This window comes from Crocodylus porosus, unplaced genomic scaffold (assembly GCF_001723895.1).
Source record: "Crocodylus porosus isolate Cpor-Errol unplaced genomic scaffold, CroPor_comp1, whole genome shotgun sequence".
NCBI lineage: Eukaryota > Metazoa > Chordata > Crocodylia > Crocodylidae > Crocodylus > Crocodylus porosus.
The window spans coordinates 33,962,052-33,984,215 of NW_017728951.1; the positions used below are offsets into that span (position 1 = coordinate 33,962,052).

General features: G+C 43.4%; 1 protein-coding gene across 2 annotated transcripts in view; it reads left to right on the forward strand.

Annotated features, from left to right (window-relative positions):
* The first annotated feature begins 1,463 nt into the window (after positions 1-1,463).
* Positions 1,464-22,164, forward strand: part of ERCC6 (ERCC excision repair 6, chromatin remodeling factor) — a 76,125-nt gene continuing 55,424 nt past the window's right edge. For both annotated transcript variants that reach the window (XM_019555641.1, XM_019555642.1), the window contains exons 1-5: positions 1,464-1,562; positions 2,247-2,683; positions 6,789-6,909; positions 8,894-9,002; positions 12,072-12,807. In XM_019555641.1, the coding sequence (XP_019411186.1) occupies positions 1,494-1,562; positions 2,247-2,683; positions 6,789-6,909; positions 8,894-9,002; positions 12,072-12,807 (1,472 nt within the window). In that variant the 5' untranslated portion in view covers positions 1,464-1,493. The remainder of the gene's footprint in view (positions 1,563-2,246; positions 2,684-6,788; positions 6,910-8,893; positions 9,003-12,071; positions 12,808-22,164) is intronic.

Consider the following 22,164-nt stretch of genomic DNA (forward strand, 5'->3'; position numbering starts at 1 on the left):
GAGTCCAGAGAAGAGCCATGTGCATGATCAGAGGTCAGGAAAACAGACCTTACGATGACAGGCTGAGAGCCATGGGGCTCTTTAGCCTGGAAAAGCACAGGCTGAGGGGTGATCTGATGACCATCTGTAAGTTTATTGGGGTGACCACCAGTACCTGGGGGAACATTTGCTTACCAGAGCGCCCCAAGGAATGATGAGGTCGAACGGTTATAAACTACTGCAAGACCATTTCAGGCTGGACATAAGAATTTCTTTACTGTCTGAGCCCTCAAGTTCTTGAATAGCCTACCATTGGAGGTGGCTCAAGCACTTATATTGAACACCTTCAAGAGTAAATTGGATGCTAATCTTGCTAGGATCTTATGATCCCAGGTGACTTCTTGCCCTTCGGGCCGGGGGCTGGACTCGATGATCTTCCGAGGTCCCTTCCAGCCCTAATGTCTATGAAGTCTATGCCTAATCCTACCCCCAGTCCCTACTTACCCATGACAGCGGGCCCTAGTCGCACCTGATTCTTGCCATGCTTCTGCTTCCCCAGCGAGCTAAGGGTGTGTGCCCCACATGCTGGGGTGGTAAAAGCACAGAGACGCTCTGGCTAGAGACCAGAGCATCTCTCCAGAAGACAGGCTTCTGGGTTACTGAGGGCACTGTCCGGGACTGCGCCCTGCCCTGCTTTTTTCTCCCCCGTGTATTTTTTTGATACCTGGATTTCCAGGTATCATATTTTGAGCCTGCGCTGCAACTATGCAGTGCAGGGAATATTTTTTTTGTTCACAATATGCCTCTTGCAACATCTCAAACTGGTTTGGGACACTGCAAGAGGCACTGCGCACTTATCTGGACACGCCCAGAGGTTCCTGGGTAGAGGGAAAGTCAGTCCCTTTGCTCAAAGTCCATTCATTTTTGGGGTCAGGAAAAATTTTTACCCTATGGCAAACTGGTTGGGGATTTGGCGCCTTCTCTAGTGGGGCAGAGGAAGGGGAGAAATAAGTGGCTGGTCAACATTTGGCCATTGCTATTGGCCCTAAAAAACCTTTATTGGTGCATCCCTCCTCGCCCAGCCCTACTTTTCTACAATTCTATGAAGGAAAGTATGCAATGATAAACAAGATGTCGCCAAAATACAGTCAGCTCAGTTTCCATTCCCACCAACAACACACACCTTACTTTGATCTCTAGATATTTTAAAAATTATGCAGCTAATCATAATTTCCTACACGTTTTTCCCTGGAAGGAGACTGTTACACAACAACAGGTCAACCACAAGCTAACCCTAGAGCTCCCCAACGCAAACTCAGAACCTCGGCCCGGAAATACTCCAGTCCCGCCCCCGGCCTCAAGGTTCAGCGCCCCCCCCTCGGCTTCATCGCAGCCCAGGCCCCGCCCCCAGTCGGCTCTGGAGGCGGCGCATGCGCGTCCCCACCCGAGCAAGGTGAGGGTTGCGTGCGCGTGCGCGTAGCGCTGCGTTGCGCGATGGGTAGGCAGCGGCGAGTATGCGCCGCGTTTATGCAAGCCTTGACTCGTGCGCAGGCGCGCTGGTGTTTGCCGGTGCGGCGGGGGAGGTGAGTGCGGGCTCTGCGGGTTTGGCCCGCGGCTGCTGGGGGTTGTCGCGTAGCGGCGGCGCTAGTCACAGCGGCCCCGTCGGTCCCGGCCCCCACGCGTCCTCCCTGGCCCGAGCCACGTGGTGCGGCGGCGCCTTCCCCTGCCCCTTGGCCGCGCCCGCCCACGCGTCCTGGCGCCCCGAGCCCGCCTTTGGGACCGGCGGCGGCGGCGGCTGACTCGGCGGCCTCGGCCGGGCTCTGCACACCCGAGTCGCCCTACACGGGAGATTGGTTTGGTTTGCCTTACAGGCCGCGGCCTAGTGATTGAACCAGCTGTCACCTGTGACCCATAACTTGGCAGCCGCTGTTTTCCATTAGCGTTTTTGTGAAATCCAAAACGGCTTCAGTTAGGATTTTTGTTTTCTTTTGGTTGCTACTTTTGGGGCTCTCAGGAGGAGGCTGGAAAGCCAGGTTCTCTCACAGGAGCCAGCTCCTTGTCCGTCCCCCCCCCCCAGCCTTAGTTCCCTAGGGAGTTTGATTTGTGAGGGTTTTGCCAAAAAGCAAATCTGGAATGCAGGCCTGGAGGGAGCTGCTTTGGTCACGGAGTGGTCAGTGAGTTCCCCATAGTTGCAGGCAGCCATGTCACAGACATTGAGTCCAACGAGAATAATTAAATTCTTAATGTTGTCATTTGTATTTGAGCAGATGATGCCAACAGAGACTAGCCACCTCCCAGACAGTAGCCAAGAAGAGGCTGCGGTGGCTGTTGTGAGTGATAAGAATCTAAACGACTCTGAGGAAACAGGGATTGGACAAGAGAATAAGTTGTGCGATGGTGACTTGGAAGACAGTCTTGGAGGAGCTCTTGCTACGGAGAATAGGCCATCCACATCTATGGCTCCTTTTTTTGAGGTGCCGAGGAAAAAACAGCCATTGTTACATATTGACAGACAGCAGATCCAGTGTGTTGCACACAGTGCTCAAACTGCTGAGCTGAAAGGTTTGGGAGTTGATGTTTATGATCAAGATGTATTGGAACAAGGAGTCCTTCAGCAGGTAGATAATGCAATTAATGAAGCTAACAAGACAGCAAAAGTAGCTGATGCAGAGAAGGAATATCAGTCAGTTCTTGATGACTTACGGTAAGTTTTGTTTGTCATGTCTTTTCCTGTAATTGGGCACATGAGTTAAAACTGCTCAGTTTTAGGGGTTCTTTTTTTGAATTCCAGATGTCAAAATAATTAGCCTTTGTCACCATCAGAGCTCAGAACAGCTTTAAAAAGATAGATAAGTATCTTTGTTTCTGTTTTATGGGTAGGGATTGATGTTAAGCAGTTTACTCAAGTTTATATGGTAAATCAGTGACAGATGAAGGACTATAAACTGAATTTCTTGACTGCCGGTCTGGTGCTCTATCCCAGGGGTAGGCAACCCCCTGCACGGGTGCCAAGGCACGGCACGCAAAGGCATTTTGCTTGGCATGCACATCTTGAGGCAGATGGTGGGGGAGGAGACAAAGCTGTGCTGCTACAAGGATCCAGCCCCTTGCGGCTTCCCCATCATTTGCCCCTGGCACATCAACATCTTGTAAGTTGAGTGGCAGGCGTTTTTGGCACGCTGCCCAAAAACATTGCTGAGCCCTGCTGTATCCACTAGCCCATCCTGAGTTGTTTTGTTCCTTGTCTGACTAGTCAGTGCAAGATTGGTTCATAATGTGTTGCAAAAGCTGTAAGGTTTATTGACAATCTAAGTCAATCTGAACTTTTTGGGACCCAAGGCTCCCATTCATAACTTTTGTGAATTGAGTGGCACCTCATTTAAAAAACTGTTTGTTACACTGCTTATCTTCTTATACAAGGACAAGACAGTAGGGGTTGGGGATCATCCCAGTTAGGCCTGAGCCTCGCTTATCTGCTTATTTCTTCACACCTCACTTACATCCTCATCCTTTTGGCACCCTTCGAAAGATCTGGTAGCACCACAGGGCGCTCCAGCACCCTGGTTAAGAACAGCTAGCCTAAGTGGAGCTATGCTGAGTACAGTGATGCTGAAAATAGCATCATGTGATGTGCTTCATGTGTGTAGAGAGTAGCAGAACAAAGGATCTTGTTGCAAGGCTTTGTAAAAATATTCAGGAAATTTTCTGTGTAAGAATCTAGTACTCAAGATTTAAGGACAGTGACTACTAGTGGGAGGAGATCCTTGTGAAGATGCTTGAAACAATGTTCTATACCCAAATTACAATAGGAAATAAAATGAAAAAAAACTAGTACAAGCATTTAGTGTGCATTCTCAGTACATAATGCAGATGGCAATAGAAACATGCAGTTCTCCTTTTTAAAACTTATTCTGGCACTTGTTTTGCTTAAGAAAATCCACTTTGCCAAAGTACATTAGCGATGTATTAAATATAGTATATAAGCTCAGAGCAGTTTTTCTTGTCTCTAGCTGACTAGTTAAGTGATGGCCTCTAGTAGAGTGCCACTCAGTCCCCATCTCTGTTTTCATGTTTTAGTTTGTTTTCCAGGTGTGTTCCAGAGAGACTTCTATTTGGTTTCATAAGTGCCTAGCCTGATATAAGTGTCTACAAATATCAGTCACTTAGTTAAACTTAGCACTGTTAAATAAGTGCATGAACTGACAACTAGAAGCAAGGCAAATTAAGCATAAGTGCAAGCATCGGTAGTCTCACTGAATCAGTTTTATGCACCTGAGTAGTCCTGTTAAGCAGGTTTCATGAGTGTTTACGGGATCAGAGCCCAGTTTTGGGTACTGTTCAGAAAATCAGATCATTGTGGACAGATGCTCAGGGAAGAAGAATGGGGCAACCTCCACAAGATTATGGAACTGTTTTTGCAGGGTTGGGATTTATAATGCTGAAATAATATGACTTTTTTGGAGAACAGTAGTAATGAGTGGTAGATTTACTTTGTCAGCAGTGTGGCAGTAGTTGAAACCAAATGATTAGACGAAACTGCATAAAATAAAAGAATGAAAAAAAAGGAAGTAATTATGGTTATGATCTTCTAGACTTAGGGAGATGGAATAGTGGAAGAAGGTTAGACTATGAAAGAATGGTCATAAAGGTAGGAATTAGAGAGTGGGAAAATGGAATGGTTTCAGAATTGATGGGAAAAGATATACTTATTGAGGGTGGTAGAGTCAAAAGCATTTATAGAATAGATGCCATGTATAGCTGGCATCAAATTCATCTGGCCCTGTGGGCTGGATGAATGGTGCAGAACTGGTCCAAAAGCCAAATGGACCCATAGATTGGCCTCACATGCTAGATTCAGTGTGTAGGGCTCACCCAGTGAAAATGCTGCACAGCATGTGCATCCCAGGCTGGCCATATTCATCGTGTGCAGCACTAAACCAATCCACTGCATACTTCATGCAGTATGTCAGTCCACTCAGATTCATGGACAACACTGCAGGCAAGTTGATGGAGTGCCACAGACCAGAATTAGCTCAGAGGCGATATCTTTGACACCCCTAACTTAAGTATTCATCGTTATAAATCCCAGCTAGTAGGGGTGCACTGATAGAGATTCTGGGTGCCAGTACTAATAGCCGAGTCTTTTTTAAGGATGCATATTGGCCAATACTGATCCAATTTTTGATATAGCTGCATCCAGCTGGTAAATCTGTTGCAGTGGAAGGGGAGGGAAGTGGCATGGGGGGGGACAGATAAAAGCCACCCCAAATTTTGCTGTAGCGTCTATCCCTCAACCCCCCTCCGAGCACTGCTGCCAATTGCCTGGTGCAGCCCTGGCTCAAACCCTGCCTCCACCCATGTGCCGGGGCTGTTCTGGGTGGGTGGCGGCAGCGCTGGGGGGGGTCTGCTACAGCCAGATTTGGGGTGGCTGCACCCCCCCATCCCATAGCCCCCTCCCAGCACTGCTGCCACCTTCCCCAAGCCCAGCTCCCGCCAAGAAGAGCCTCATGCAGCCCTGGCTCTATCCAGCAGCTGCAGCCTGCCCGCCCTGCCCTGCGCAGATCTGGGGGGGCACACGCCCCTGCTCCCTGGACAAGCTGCAGCTCCATGCTGCGCCTCGCCCCAGCTGGGCAGCCCCATTGCTACCCCCCCACACCCCTTCCCCCCCTCTTCCCTCCCCTTCCACCACAATGGACTTCCAGCTGCATGCAGCTCTCCAAGCTGCCGGGCTGTGCTCCTCGTTTCCTGCATACTGTCCAGCCCATGCACCATGCACAGCACATACCCTAAGCTGTACAGCACATGTGCTAAGCCTCACTGCATGTGGTCTATGGGGCTGGCATAGAGTGCATGTTGCTCGCAGCATGCTGGCTGGACCTAGCCCCATGGATCAGTTCAGGGCACTGTATGCAGTCTGAGTTCCCCTGTGTTGTGTGCCATGCTGTGTCCAGCCTGTTTGTCTCAGAAAGCGTGATCGCCATGTCAGTTCCATGCGCACAGTAAATCCCCAATGGGCAATGTGTGTTGCATGCTGTGCATGAAGCTGGACTGGTCATGTGTACTGCATGCAGCAGAGGAGACCAGCACAAGACAAGTTGCATGTGGTACCATGTTGGACTGGCCCTGCATGCTGTCTCCAGCCCAGCCCTATCTGGGCCACCACCAGAGCCATCACTCAGGGCTGGTCCTGTGTAGCACTGCATGCAGCATATGCCCTATGCTGGCCCCCTGTACTACATGTAGCCATGTAAGGTCAGTTCAGCCCTATGTGCCTCATACAGCCCATCTAGCCAGAGCTGGCGCATGTGGTTGATCCAGCCACCCAAGGGCTGAGTTGTGTGGCTCCGTGAGCAGAATTTGGCCTTTGGGCCATGTATTTGATATCCCGGCATTAAATTGTTAAAACAGTTTTTGAAGAGACCTACCTCTCTCACCCCCATGCTTATTTCTTGCAGGCCACTTGCTTTAGACAATAAAAATAAAGTGGTCTGTTTCATGTCTAGGTAGTCCTGCATTAGGAGAGGTGTGATTTGAGTTGCAGATATTGCAATGGGTTGTTCATATATTCATTTTTTTAAATTTAGAAATATTTCTGCTAATACTAAAGCAATCTTAAATGCTTGATTTTATGAAGTTCAAAGGTCTAGAAAATCTGTTCAGTTTTAGGGACTTAATCTTAGGCTTTTGTATGTGTTTAAATTTTGCTTTAACTTTTTGGTTTAAATTATTTGTATTTGAAAAATGTATTATATTTACTCCTATCATTATAATATCTGATTAATACATTAATATCCTTTTTTACTTTTCAGGTCATGTATAACATCGTTGAAACACATCAATGCAATTATTGAGCAACTTACCCCACAAGCTGCAAAAAACAAAGATATAAACAGAAAACTAGATTCCGTAAAACGGCAAAAGTATAACAAGGTGACTGAAAGAACTTATCTTTCTATTGGAAAAAACATGTGCTTGGAATCTGTTTCAAGTAGCTCCATGCTTGAGAATTCAAATACAGTCAGAGTCTACATTTTATGCTCCTTTACCTTTTCAGTAGTTTGTTTTTTTTCTGCCAAAAGTTGTAAAGACATCCAGAAATGTTGAAGTCCATTGGGATTTGAATGCAGGACTTTAAGGGGCTTTGAATCAGGTTTAGACCCTAAATCAGAGGTGGGCAGCTATTTCAGCTGGAGGGCCACTTGACAAGTTTTGTTGAGCTGTCAAGGGCAGCAAGGGTACAACTTCTGTCAAACTTAGCTCCATCCCTTGGCAAATACTCTGCCCCTAGCCATCTTTGGACTAGAAGTCCCACCCCTAACCTCAGACCCCTGCCACCAGAAGTTTCTTCCCTTGCCCCAGAAGTATTCCTTTTGGGAGTTGGGGGGCGTTGCAGTGTTGGAACTGGAAGTCCCACCCTGTCGTGTGGCCTATGACATAAGGCCTGCCCACTTGACATCAGACCCTGTCCCCGTCACTGCCATGTTAGCCACCATGTTGGTCACAGATTCTCCTGCTCCTATTGGTCCCTGGCATCAGAAGGTCCACCCCTTGACTGGGAAACACTGCCCATCCAGAGGGCCCACCCTCATGGTGTATGACCTGCCCCTGGGGTCCCAGAAGTTCTGCCCCATAGGCCACAACACACAGGCATGACTTACGTATTGGGAGGTTATGACCCCTCTGATAACCTGCCTCATCTCCCTCTATCAATTGGTGGGGATTTCAGGGGTGTTGGATGTCCCAGAGAATAGCACCAAACAAATCAAGTTGAAGCCTGTACACACAAAATCTTTCAAAAGATATCATTGTAACAGACCGTAGATAAAAAGCAATACACTAAAAAATCAAATGTTTAAAATTAAAATTTTACAGTATTTCAAGAAATAATTTTTTCCTGGTTTGTTTGTTTTGGTTTCCTTTTTTTGCGTATTGTATTTAGAGGAGATTGCATAATAACCCAAATAGTCTTACTCTTGTAAGCTTTTGACCCCTACTGACCTCTACAGCTGTGTTCACACATTCCCTCTCCACTGCCATCATGTGCAAACTCATGGCGGGAGGGGAAGGTGCCTGGAGCTTGGTGTGGAGGACCGCCTACAGCAGGAGCCAGGGCAGAGGGACAGGAGGGTGGTTTAGGGACTGACTCCCTCTCTGGTCCTGCATGCGCACACTCCACTACATGCCTCAGCCCCCACTGGATCTGCATGGTAGAGGGAGGAGATCAGACTGTGCCACAGGCTTGATGGAATCATTTGGACGGCCGGATCTGGCCTGTGGGCCATATTTTGCCCACCCCTGCCATAAATCAATGCTTCACTATATTTGTACTGAAATTGAGAATTACAGCAATATTTTTAATACTACTTTCCTTTTTCCAGCAGTTAAAAAAACTACAGTAGTTGAAAATCCGACTCTTGATATTGAGGTAGAAAGATAAAAACAGATGCATGAAAACCTCTGTCTTAATGATAACATATAATAAGTGTTTTGTGACATGGATATTATGTTAGTAAGGATGGGTAAGTGGTTGTGTGGTAACTTTTTGTAATTACCCCAATGTGCACTTTGTCCAAAAAACGACTCTCCTTTGGGTGTAGTTAACTAGTGTTTTGCACAAGTATGGTGTGTTCTTACATATAATTGAATGCACTTTTAAAACTTTGAGACTTACTCTTGGTAAACCATGCCAAATTGTCTTAAGTTTTCTGAACAAGGACCCACCAGTTTGTGTGTTGATCCTTTTACATATTTTGTATTCATGTGGGAACACATCAAAATTTGGACTTATATTTCAGAGGTGAAATGCTATTCATGCTGTTCTGGCATATCATGTTATGAGTAACTCAAGTCTCTCACTTATATGCAAACTTGCTTTTCTTATTTTTTTAAATATTGTATGCCCTTATCATTCAAGGAACAACAGCTAAAGAAAATCAAAGCAAAACAGAAGCGTCTCCAGGCAGTTCTTGGTGGAGAAGAGAGTTTCATTGAAGCAAACAATATTGAATTTGAGGATGATGAAGGTGAGGTAAAACATTATGGTATATCTCTTCCTCATTTTTGACTCTGTGTAATTCCTTTTGTTGTTTGAAGCTAATTGTCAAGATCTTTGTATGTGAGTAAATAAATTTCAGTCGTTTGTTTTCAAAGAGTGATTTAGGAATGCTTAATTCTTTGCACCTGCAGAATTGCAGATCACAGAGTACTCATGTGGGGATTTTTAAAGAATGGAAGTAAATTTGTGCTTAGTTCAGTAGGGAGAACTGTGCATTAAAGTATCAGGCTTAATAAATTGGAAATCTTAACATTTTTTCACAGCTAATTTGATAAAGATGACTAACATCATGATTGAATTACATTTTATAAGCTGAATGTCATCAATCAGTACTCACAAAATTGGTTTTCCTATCTTGGTAGGAAATGCTAGTTAGAAGGGGAAAATATTTGTTTTGGATGTTCTTATACAATATAGCACACAACTCTTAATGGAATACTACATTCATTGTCTCAGTGTTTCCTAAATCAAATTAGCCAAGCACATGGTTTTTCTTATTGCCCACTACAAACTCAGCTTAGGCTCTTGGATTCAAACTGGTATCTGTTCTCTTATTTATCACTAATCATCGACTCCACAGGTCCAGTTATACCCCGTTGAGCTCTGTGCCAGATTGCCACCCGCCCTGCATGTCTCAAATGTCGAGCGCCACTGTGTTAGTGAGTTATCCTAGGTGTAACGAACTGAAACATAGTAAAATGTTTTGGGACATGAATTGGAGCAGATTCCAAGTCTGATATGTTTTGGGTATATGTAGCTTATAGAAGTAAAAACTGAACAATTTTAACAATAAAAATAGTCAGGACTTGTGCCTGAAAGCTTGCAATTATTTATTTATTTTTTTTGCCAAAAGCTTGTTGGTCTATTAAAAGACACCTTTTCTAACGCAAGTCCTGACTTCTTTTAATAAACCAACAAGATTTTGGCAAAAAAAAAAAAATAATTGCAAGCTTTCAGGCACAAACAACTTTCATCAGGCATTGGAGAAAAGATTGTGAAAGTTCTCCTGAGTAGAAATGAAAGCTCATATTTCATAGGATTTCACAGAGGAGTCAATAGATGGAAAACTCCTCTGGGCAGTCAGTTTATAGCTGGTATGGAGTCTTTCACCTCCTGTGAGGATCTGTGATGATGCAGATTACCTTGAAACAAAGGCAGGAGCCGTGTCTCAGGTTTCAGGTGGTCACAATTGCTTCCTGCTTGGGGAAATATGAAGATTTCATTTTAAAAAATGAGCAAAATTCGAGATCTTCCATGTGTCATGTGTCGACATTGTAGTAGCCATATCAGTCTAGAAGAAGCAGCAATTGGGACTCATGGTAGAGATGTTTTATTAGACCAACAAGATTTTTGCAAAAAAAAAAAAAGGCATTCTTACTCCAAAGAACTACTGCTTTTATAGAATCATAGAAAATTAGGGTTGGAAGGGACCTCAGGCACTGGTCTCTGCTGTTACATTGATGAATGCAGTGAACCCCTCAGGCCTTTGATACAAGGTAATGCAGCTTGGTCATGCTGAAAACTTTTGAACTGTGTTTTAACTTCTGAAAGCTATGGTTTATCAAATTTAGTCAATAAGTGAGTGTAATCACCAGATTCAGGGGGAAGAACCATTAATTAAACTAAATAGTATCATTTAATGCATGTGTTAGTATCATCCCTTGAGTAGGGTAAGTAAATACAATTGATTTGATTTGTTCTCTTATGAGCTAAGTTGGAATATATTAAAGCTGTAAATAAAATATTTCACTGACTGCACAAACTCAGTTCTATACTTTGCAACTACCAGCAGGAATCCCTTAAGCACACGTTTAACTTTTAACTTTAAGTTCAGTTTCCCACTGCATTCAAAAAGAAAACTCGCATTTAATTTTTTAAGCATGTTTAAGTACTATGTTGGATGATAGGTATACCATACAGGATTGGAGTTATGAATTTTATCTTTCTAGTGGGAAGGCTGGAATATGGACAGTTGTATTGTAGAGATACTGCCATTGTGTCCCTTTTCTATTGAATGGGAAGCAAAAATGGCCAGTTACAAGTTTAACAGTAATATTGCCCTAACAAGAGTCTATAGGAAGTAAACAGTTTCGCAGCCACCCAATCATATACACTTGTAGCCACTGTTCTAGATCATGCAAACCTCAGACTGGACTATTCAGTCACATGAAACATTGCAAACCATCTATGTCATAGGCTGCAACATCCACTGCCTCTGGCAGATGAAAGGATCCCAATCATTTTTAATTGTAGTGTTAAATGACTGAAGTTAATGCTGTGTGAGATTTTCAATGTTATATATGCTGAGGGTTGATGAACTGAAAGTGTGTTAAGGTATTGGTACATTGGTGGTTTTGTTAATCCAGTGGTCTCCAACCTTTTTAAGTAGCAGATCACCTTTTGGTATTTAAAAGAAACCCAAGTTTTACCATGTTCTGTCACCACTCCCCACCTGGCTGAGGCTCCAGTCAACTTACCGCTGCTCCTGCCTCTATGGCATTGTCCCTCACTGCGGGGGGCCTCGATCTAGCCATTGGCCCTTCCCTCCCCCACAGACTGACTTGCTGGGCTGGGGCATGCACATGCATGCACAGGAGACCTCAGCCCCCCACCCCGGCCTCAGGATTGACTCCAAGAGGCTCTGAGATCTACCAGTGGATTGAGATCCACTGATTCATGATCACTGTGTTAATCCATTACTTTTACAGAACATACTTGGGCATTGAGCCTGCAGGGGTGGATATTTTCGTAATTTATGTTCCTTGCTGTTGACATCCTTTACTCCAGACATGACTGCATTTCAATGGTTGATGAAGTAGTTCCTCTATGAGTCTAGTTTAAAAAGCACTTTGGGAGGAAAGATGGCTATGTACATACTACAGAGTATCTTGCCATTTTGATCTTCTGTTTCCTTTTTCCAAAACCTGCATTTAAAGGTGAAACAAACCTAGTTATCTGTTGGACCCACATTAAATTACTTGGAGCATGTTACTGAGTTTACAGATGAGATAAGTGACAGTTCCAACTCTCTTTGCAGAGCCTGGTCCATCATCCCTTGGCAGTATGCTTATGCCAGCTCAGGAAACAGAATGGGAGGAGCTTATTCGCACTGGCCACATGACCCCTTTTGGGACCAAAGTCCCTCAAAAGCCAGAAAAGAAGCCACGCAGGCTAATGCTAACTGAAGCATCTGATTTTGAAAAGTACTTAGCAGATCAAGCTAAATTGTCATCTGAAAGGAAGAGGCTGTCTTTTCAGAAAAGAGCAAAGAAGAAAGCACAGTCTAAGAACATTCAGTGTGCAGTGCCCACATTAACCCTAAAGGGGAAAAATGGCAAAACTAGACCCCTCTCAACAACAGACAAGTGTGTGAAAAAGCGTTTGAAGAAACTTCAGAACCATGCTCTTCAGATCCATTCTAAGTCAGGAATCCCAAAGGAAAAGAGACCTCTTGAGCCCAAGAGGAAGATGAGAGTTCATGATGGGGATGATAGTGAAAATTCAGACTATGTGCCAGATGAGGAGCTTTTCAACCCTGAAGAGGAAGAGCAGGAGGAAGAGGCACTTTCTCATGCTGATGATGATTCTGATTATGAACTCAAGACTTTGCTAGGAAAAAGAAAATCTTCAAAGAAAGACCTAAAGGAAGAAGCTGAAGATGAAGATTTCTTCCCAAGTTCAGAGGAAGAGGAAGAAGAGAACACAATAGGAAAATGCAGAATAAAAAGATGCAAAGATGATGGAGATGAAGATTGCTATAAACAAAGGCTAAGGTTAGTCAAAGAAGGCTTTTTATTAACTTTTATGGGGTTACATTAGACAAACAGGGCAAAATCCCCAAAATAAATTTTTTAAGAATTTAGTTGTGGGGGAGGTGATTGTAAAAGTAGACTGAGCCAATAGGGATGTCTTACTACTATGCAGCCTGGTTTTGTGAAATAAATAACTGTTACTTCATGTTTAGTTTTCAGCATTCTGAATGTGCTCAAAAATCATCCAAAATAAGACAGTACATGTCTCAGTACTCTTAGAGAATTATTTTGTTCTCTTCTGTTGTGTTTTAAAGGATTTCATATTTTTTACAAAAATGAATAAGTGTCCTTCTTCCCAGTTTACAGGTAGAGAGAAACTGCAAGGGCAGAGAGAGCATGACTTGCCTGACATTTTTGTTTCTCAGTCACAGATAGAGTTATGGTTAAAAGGCAGTACTACTGATTTGCCAGTCCTGTGCTCTAAGCCCTTGATTTTACTGTCCACAAAGAAATAACACAAATGATGATTTTTGTACTATTTTTTCCACAGTCAAATCAGTTGTTGGCATGTGCAGTCACACCTTATAACAGAGGGTAATATTGTCTGTAACAAAGCTTGCCTTAGCACTAGCTCGGTAAAGATTAGCCTCTGTTCTCCCTTGAGTGACCTCTCTACATTTTCACTTATGGGATCCTGTAGCACCTGTTGGGTTATGCCACAACTTGGAATTTACAGAATTCCATCTTGGGGAAACTCTGGTTTCCAATAAAAGGAGCCTTTTATTTCTTGTGTATAAGGATAGCTGGAGAAACTCCTTCCATCAAATACACGTGCTCTTTTACTTAGTACTGTTTAAATATATGTGCAAGATACTTCCCAATATATGGTCAGTATTATTACTGACCAAAGAGATTCTGATTTTGTATTTTCTGATGCAGTTACTGTAGTCACGAGGGCTCGTATACAGTGAAACCTGTAAAAGCCAAACGCTTGCTCAAGCTAGAAAACTTCCATGTTCCTAGTATGCCATATAGGAAATGATGTATATTTTGTCCAGTACTTTTCATACTTTTTGGATTTGGGGCACACTTCCATTACTTTTGTGAACTGAATGGCAGCCAATTTCAAAAATAATTTATATGTTACAGTGCTTACCTCCTTGCGAAGAGGCTGGGCAGTAAAGGTAAAGAATCATCCTGCATTTTTCTGCTTATCACTTCAAGTGTCCTGGCATCCTTCAAAGGATCTCTGAGCACCCTGGTTGAGAGTGACTGATTTAGTCTGTATAGGACAGAAGATGTCTAAAGTAGAAATGGAAGGGAAGTTTGACGTGTTTCTGGCTTTTACAGGTTTCCTCTCAGAGAGGTGTCACAGTCTCATAGACAGCTTTGTGGCAGCCAGGGTGGGGCAGCAGCAAGCTGCTCCTTCTCCTCTGTGCTTTTCTGTCGCCGTTGGTAGCTGGTGGCAGCAGGGACCCAGTAGGCTGCATTCTCTCTTGCCACTTGGCAGGAGTGGGAACAAGGCAGCTTGCAAGCTGCCCCAGTTCACTTGGTACTGTCCTGCCTCAATTTTTAAAGCAGTGGGGAAAGGGTAGCCTACAAGCTGCCCTGGGAGGGAGAGGCTGCCTTGTCCCCCTGCCCATCAGTGCTACTCTGTCCCTACTGCTTGGTAGCAGTGGGGCTGGGGCAATTTGTGAGCTGCCCCTACTTACCACCTGCAGTGGCTGGTAATGGGAACAGGGCAGCTATATTGGCAACAGATGCTGACTGAGGGTGTGCAAAAACCTTTGTCAGACATCCAGAAACAAGAGCTAGTATGAAGTCCTGAAGCTGCTGGCTCACCCTCTAAAGTGTCTGGCATGCAAGCAGGCAGGGAACTGGGAGCAACTTCCTAGACCTGGGATGCTTGCATGCCCTGCCTTTTAAAGGGTGTGCCAGCAGCCCCAGGACTGCATAGTAGCTTCCCAGTCCTAGGGCTGCTGGCATACTTCTTAAAGCGCCCAATGTCTGTTCTGCCTGGGACTGGGATGCTGCTGCCTAGTTCTGGGGTGTTCATTGGTATTGCCCTGTCCCCATTGCCACTCCATTGGTGAGCAACAGCACTTGCAGGCTGCCTTGTCTGTGGGACCACTTGTAGGGAAGGAAGGGTGAGAGAGTTTCAGCAAGCAGCACCAGGAGCTGATTGGGGGGCACAGGCTGACCCTTTACCTTTGCTGTTCCCCAGGGTGTCTGCAGCATGGGTAGCAGCTCTGCTTGCTGACCTCTGCCCCACAAGGGTTAGGGCTGTTCTCAGTGGTCCCTATGTATAGAGCCACCCTGTACCTTGTCCTGCCAATCAGCTGATTGGCAGTGACCATTTGCTGGGTGGGCTATCAGAGAGCTGGGGAAGTAGATGCCTCTGTCCCTTCTGTAAGATAAAATCTAAACTAGAACTTTTTCCCAGTCTGGTACAACTCCATTTTAAACAGGTTTCACTGTATTAAAATGGCATAATCTTGCTCAAATGATCTACTCCTAGGTATTCAAGATCACATCTACTTGCTATAGTGCGAAATATTTTTACACAGCCTTGGCAGTCCAACCAACACAGCTGTGGGAGAGAAGACTGGATTCTGCCCCCTTCCCCCACCCAGTATCATCAACAAAACTATTAGAGAAATCCTGGTTGCTATTCCATAGTTAATACTGAGTTTTACATATTAAGCAGGGATTTAACCAATGTATCACATAAGAATAAAATCCCTTCCCCAAAATGGCAGCAGCTGCTCTTTGAGGGCCAAATGAATTTTCTGAGTATGTACAACTAACATTGTTTAATTAGTTCGAGGTTAAAATTAATTTACCTAACGTTTTAACACTCTGGCATAACATAGCTATTTCAAACTGCGTACATGAATAACTTATTAAAAATCAGGCATTTTGAAGTCTGTTAAACTAATTTTCTTCTGGTATTACAGTTCCACTTGGAGTTGTTCCCTTTCTCAAAGGGAGTACAGCTAAAAGAGCCTAAATAAAGATGCTGCAGGGCAGGGCAGGGCATGGTGTTGGAATTTATGAACATTGTGCACTTGGTTACTGGTCAGCTGTATTAAGTTAAAGAATGCTTGCTACAGGGGTAGTTGCCCTGAGGTATACGTGGTACATGTGGCACACAGCATAACAGAGAGGGACAGGCACCACAGCCACAGATAGGCCAGGAGACAGAAAATAAAGCAGCAAAATAGGGCATGGAGCATAAAGCAAGGAGCAGAAAAAAGCAGATCATACAGAGTGCAGGGCAGGAAGTAGGGAGCAGAATGGTGAATTAGGCAGGGGAAGGGGATCAGAGTGGCACTCAGAGAGCATGGGGCTTAATTTGTGGCACACCTGCCAAAAATGTTTGCCTCACTGGCCTACTGTATGCTTATACTGATTTTAGTAGTGCTTTTGTTGAGGAGCCAGTAGTAAACACAGTGTCTCCATTTAGACAACAGTTTAAGGTCATAATGAAGCAGCAATTTCTGAGCTATTAAACTGTGAATATGCCACTTGGGTGTAAGCAAAGTTGCAAGATTTGTGCTGCTGGGCTTGGGAATGAAAAGATCACTAAACACTTAAAGATCTTCTGGAGAGAGAGGTGGAAACGCGTGTCAGATTGTTCATGTGGGATGGGCTGACAAAGGTGGAGTTATAGCCCCCAGGAAGTAAAGACTTAAGTAGGGGCTGAGTGGTGGTATGTCAGCAGTGGGGCGGAGAATGATTCCCTGTGACCTCACTGAGGTCAAGATCTAACTTTGATTCTTCCAGCCTCCTTGCTGCAGTGCATACATAGCTGGAAGCTGCCCAGCCCTGGCTCTGTTCTCCACCTGCTGGAAGATGCACCTGTGCATCAGCAAGGGGAAGGGGGTGGCAGGGAGAAGCTACAACAATGTGGGTATAGTTGCTCACTGTCAAGTTATAACAGAGGTCCTTCCTGCCCATGGTTTACCTGGGGGTCCTTGCTGCCCTGCCCTGCCCTGCCCTGGGCAAAGGCCAGGTCTTCTGGCTCTGCTGGACAGATGCATTGGCTTGACAGGGCATGTGTTGCCACCCCCTGATTTAGGGCTTTGAGTGCAATATGCTGTCAAAGAAACCAAGCAGCGGTTAAGAAGTGCAACTAACTGTCTATGACAGCCTCTCTCTCCCCTCATTCCCAAGGGAGGAAAACCAAGCCTTGAGGGAAAATGGTGTCTGCTGATGATGGCTCAGGGACAAATGATTTAATAAATTCTAACTGTAGAGGCCTCAGCTAAAGAAGACAACCAGAACAAATCAACCTAGCTTTATCTTCAGATCTGGGTTGCTGGAGTAGACAAGAAACAGTAGAGTCATGGGTTGGTTATTTTTCAAAGTAAAACCACCTATTAATTACATAATTATCTTGTATAGGTATTTCAGCAAGGGATTAATCTGAGTGATGCCCATAAGGTCTGAGAGATGCCTTTTCTGTTGGATGCAATGAAGAATTAATAATTGTATTAATCTGTAAAATATTTACTATTTTATTGAATAAAGCTGTGCTCTTCCCATTAAATTAAGCCAATATTAAATCATTTTTAATTCAGTGTTTTCATCAAGAGTAATTTATTTTGATTGAAAGTTTTAATATGATTCACAGTTTAAATTCATTCAAACAGGTTTTTTAATAATGTTAAGATTGTGACAATTTATCCTTAGCAAAGTCATATCACAGACTACATTTCTTTCAGTTGCTAAAGTTACAATAAAAGCCTAAATGAATTTTAGAAATATCAATAACTGTAATTGCTACCAAAACACTACATCTCTTAAAAATTTCATAGCTTCAGTTATTGTGGTTGTTAAACTGCAGCTGTCCACATTGATGTTTTTACTGACACCCCCAGGTAATCTTCATTATGGAAATTAGACTAGAAAGTAAAAAGCAGTGAATTAAGAAACGTATTAAGACTGCCTTATAAATGCTGTCATTTGCTTATATTTATGTCTTGTTTCATGTCAGTTTTTAGTTTTGGTATAAGTGACTGGATGAGATAACAGTAAGTTTTATTCTTGAGTTGAGGGGGGAAAAACCTTTAGGATCCTTCAGCTGAATGGTAATTTTATGCTAAGCACCAAATAAAGGGTAATTTAGTATAATGTTTTTAAAGCCTGATGATTAGCAAACTATGGTAATATCAACCAATGTCTAGATCTAGAGACCATGTAAGAAAGACACTGGATCTGGTTGTATTTTCCTCTAGTGGCTGTCACTGGAAACTGGAACAGCTTGCAACCTCCATCTGGAGGCATATTGGCTTGTGTAGGGACCTACCTAATTCACAAGGGCTGACCCCCTGACTTTCTCAAGCGAAACATGGGCCCAGGCAGCCATTTCACAGGTGGAGTATGGCAACTTCCCCCCATGCCTCTTATTGGCCCCACCCCTCTCCACTGATTGGCTGCAAGGGCTGTTGCTCATGCAACCCTGCCCCTTGCTACCAATTGGTGGAGAAGGGAAGGGTCACATGACAAGCAGCCCTTGTCACTAACTGGTAGTGGGGGTAGCAGCCATCATGCCGGCAGCCCTTGAAATGGGCAGCCCTCTTCCCCTGGCCCTTTGCTCAGTTTTCCACCCAGCTGGGCTGCTGCAGTATGCTGAGAACTGCTGGCTCCCTCTGGGGAGCCACTGTTTTATTTTTGGTGCGGTTTTTTCTGAAGATTTCACAAGCCTTATCTGGATTTGGCAAAATTACAAATTTGTTAGGTCCTGCCCTTATGTGTTTAGAGTAGTATCCAAAGACCCCTGTCAGGATTTGATGCCTTGTTATTCTACAGACTCCTAGGGAAATATTATTCCAGCTAGAAGGTAAAAATTTAATTTAAAATGGGGTATAACAGGCAAGAGTAGTAAACAGTAGAAGAGAGGATGAGGGCAACAGAGGCTGCAAATGTATGTAACTGGCTGTTTCTAAATGGGGTAAAATGTAGACTTAGGTACACTTTAAGTGGAATGAATAAAAATACATTTTTGTTATCCTCTCCTTTATCAGCAGAAGAGATATTTATGGCCTGATATGAAGAAAGGACTCTCTTTTGTTGCTGAAATTCTCAAGTGTAATTTCCCCCATTTACAACCTTGTTTGTGTGCGTTGAGTTTTAGTTCATCGTACTTTAGCTACAGCTTTTTTAAGATAGAGATGTCTAACATTAGTCCTAAATGGCTGCCTTCCTTCCTTTATAACGGTAGGGTGAAGACAAGAATGATGAACTTGAAGATTTTGTTGCTTGTGAATGGAAAACACGTTTTGTTTTCCTTTACCCACGATCAAAAGATACTACAGGTACAAGCAAGTGTTAAGTTACTTGCATATCTATGCCAACATAATGCATCTGTCAGTCTCTTATCAAGTAGACATCTTTGGATTTTGAAAAAACATTGTTTTCATGCTGTGAAAGGTCTTAGAGAACGAATGAAAAGATCTTTCTTCTATCAACAGGCATACACTTTTGAAATTAATTTTCCAAGTTTCCCTTCAAAAGTGACCCAAAGTTGCAGTAGTCATTTTATCTGTTAGGCGTAGGCTTTTATAGTCACGGCGGTATCCAGAACTTTTGGGTCCAAAGAACTCAACCAAACATATGAGACATTTGAGGAATTAATTTTTGTCCTCTCTGGCCTTGTCAACTTTTATGTTCCACCTCTCTTCCTCTGCCAGATTCAGTGACTCAAATACTTCATAATCTCAGAGACATAAACTAAGGATTAAACATTCTCTTTCCTTGAAGACTTTCTCTTAGAGCATCCTGACTGCTCTTTAAAATGAGAAACTTAAGACACAAATGAAGATGTATTCTGGTTCACACTCTGAGTACACCTTTCATTCCAAGCACAGGTGCATAATTGTCTGCATCGGTCTTAATTTACTAACCAAGGCTTATGCTACTAACTACATGTATTTCATCTGCTAGGACATGCCAATTAAATCCACCCATGTAGACCATAAAAAGTCAGATTGGAAAAGTAAAACTGAATGTCTCAATTTAGCAAATTAGAGTAATCTGTAAGGGATTCTTAGCTGTCTAAAATAGAAAACATATTGTGCTACACAAATGCAAACTATATTAAACACTCAGCTTGGTTCCTGAGTATAGTTTAAAAAATCAAATTGTGCTTATTACTGTGCCTCAGTTGCAGAATGTCTTCCTTGGGTATTGCAATAAGTAGAAAATGAGCTTAATATCTGAATTTAGTCCATATGAAGAAAGATTTAACTGCTTGATATGACTGCTGCTGCCCTTACAGATTGAGGCCATGCCTGGGGCAGTGACCCTTGATAACTTAAAAGCAAAGATTTCTCCAAAAGGTCACCATAGCATTCTATACTATAGTAATAATAGAATTATGTCTGTATTTCTTTTATTGCTTAGTCATCCTTGTGAGGCATTGCCTGTAGAGTAATGAATTTTTCTATCACACGTATGTTATTCTGGAATTAAGTGGCATGAACTGTTCTTCCCTCTCTTTAAAGTTGGGATGTTCAGCACCCAGCTCATGGGCCAGATCCAGCCCACGGAGCCATGTCATCAGACCCACAGAGCTCCCAACCAGCCTGAAAACTTGGCAGCATTAATTACCACTCCCTTTTTGCCATATGTCCAAATGCATGGAGAGTCTCAAGGGCTGGATATTGTGGCCCCGTTCACTAGAGGGCACACGGGGCTGGGCACATGGGGTAGCATGGGTCCAAGCCATAAGTTTCTCCCATCCTTCCCCCCAGTGCTGCCACTGCCATTTCTCCCCACTGCTCAGCCCTTGTATGAACAAAGCCCCTCACTGCCAAAATGGCTTCCAAAGTTTGGGAATCTGATTCTTGAAATCCAATACATGCCATCTACCATATCAACTGAAATGTTTAATAAAAATGAAAAGTTATGGAACAGGAAGCAAGAAAGAATACTTTTTGCAACAGCTCTGTAAATGTGCTTTACCTCCTAAAGACATTTTAATTCCTTCATGCTGATGTGGAGCAATTAGGCCAAAAAAACAGAAGCTACATGAATGCATTGTCTTGCATTAACTTTTTTTTTCTGTGTTACAACTGTCCAGCCAACAGAGGGAGCCTAAGCTAACTAAAATGTATTTATGTAACTTTTCACAATAGTAAACCTCAAGAGCTCAGAATTTAGCAAAGGGAAAATGTTGCTTGTTCAGCTGTAATATTTGTCTCGTAGTAACGGGGTCCGTCACAAACTGTTTATTCCTGTTGAGCCCTCCCCCAGTGAACCACTGCAAGGTTGTTCTAGAGTAGTGGGGGCCAGTCTTTTTGGCAAGTGTGCCACAAATTGGCCATACTGTATATTCTTCCCCAGTGACATTCCAATTCCCTTCCTTTGCCTAATCTACCACTGCTTTCTGCTCCCAGCCCTGTGCTGAGTGCCTTATGTCCTCTGCTTCCTGCCATGTGCTCCCTGCCTGATCTCTTGCTCTGCTTCCTGCCCTGTCCACTCCTGCATTGCCTGCCCCCTCCCGATCAGCCATGTGCCACAAATACAGGCTGCCTGTGGCACTTGGCTACCCCTGTTCTAGAGGATGTATTCTTCGGTGGTTTCTCCAATATTGGTGTAAATGATTTAAGATGAAGCTTTCAACATTTCACCTGGAACATGGCTCCACATCTTAATAGCTGTTACTGTGAGGGATGGTTATATACTTTATTCTGGTACTTGGCCAAAATTTTCCCTTTCTTGTTTTCATTCGTTGCCACTGTTTAAAACATCTTGAACCATCTGAAACAGGCCATCATTTTTCACTTTGTTTGTCTACAGCCCTCAAATCCTGTCGCATCTACCTCCTCTTATAAGGCATCATAGTGTTTATTTGACTGTATCCTTCCAACCTATGATAACTTTTGCAAAGGATTAAGTAGTGATACTCACTTAAGTGTTGAGAAACAGAATATTTGTCTTTTCGGGGGTGGGGAAATGCATGTGGGAAGTGGAATTTATGCAGGTATAAACTATGGCTAAGCAGTTTAAAAACAGCTATAAGAAAAAACTTATTGCATCCTCTGTTTCTTATAGTATGTGGCAACCTTTCATTAAGTTAAATATTGATGACTTTTATGCTGTGTCTCTAGAACAGAAGCATGGTGGCACATTTTCCATCTGTCCCATAGCTATATCACCTTATGTAGAAATTCTGTCAGAGTTCATGAGTTTAATGTGATTGGATCTTATAGTACTTGTATGGGAGACTTCCAAGGAATGGGGGCATGTCTATATGAGACACTAGAAGTGTAGTAGATTAATTCTATTAGAATTAGTTTTGTAGTATTCTAATACTAGAATTACTCTACTGCACATTAGCATCACATAAAAGATGTGTGCCAGTGCTACTGC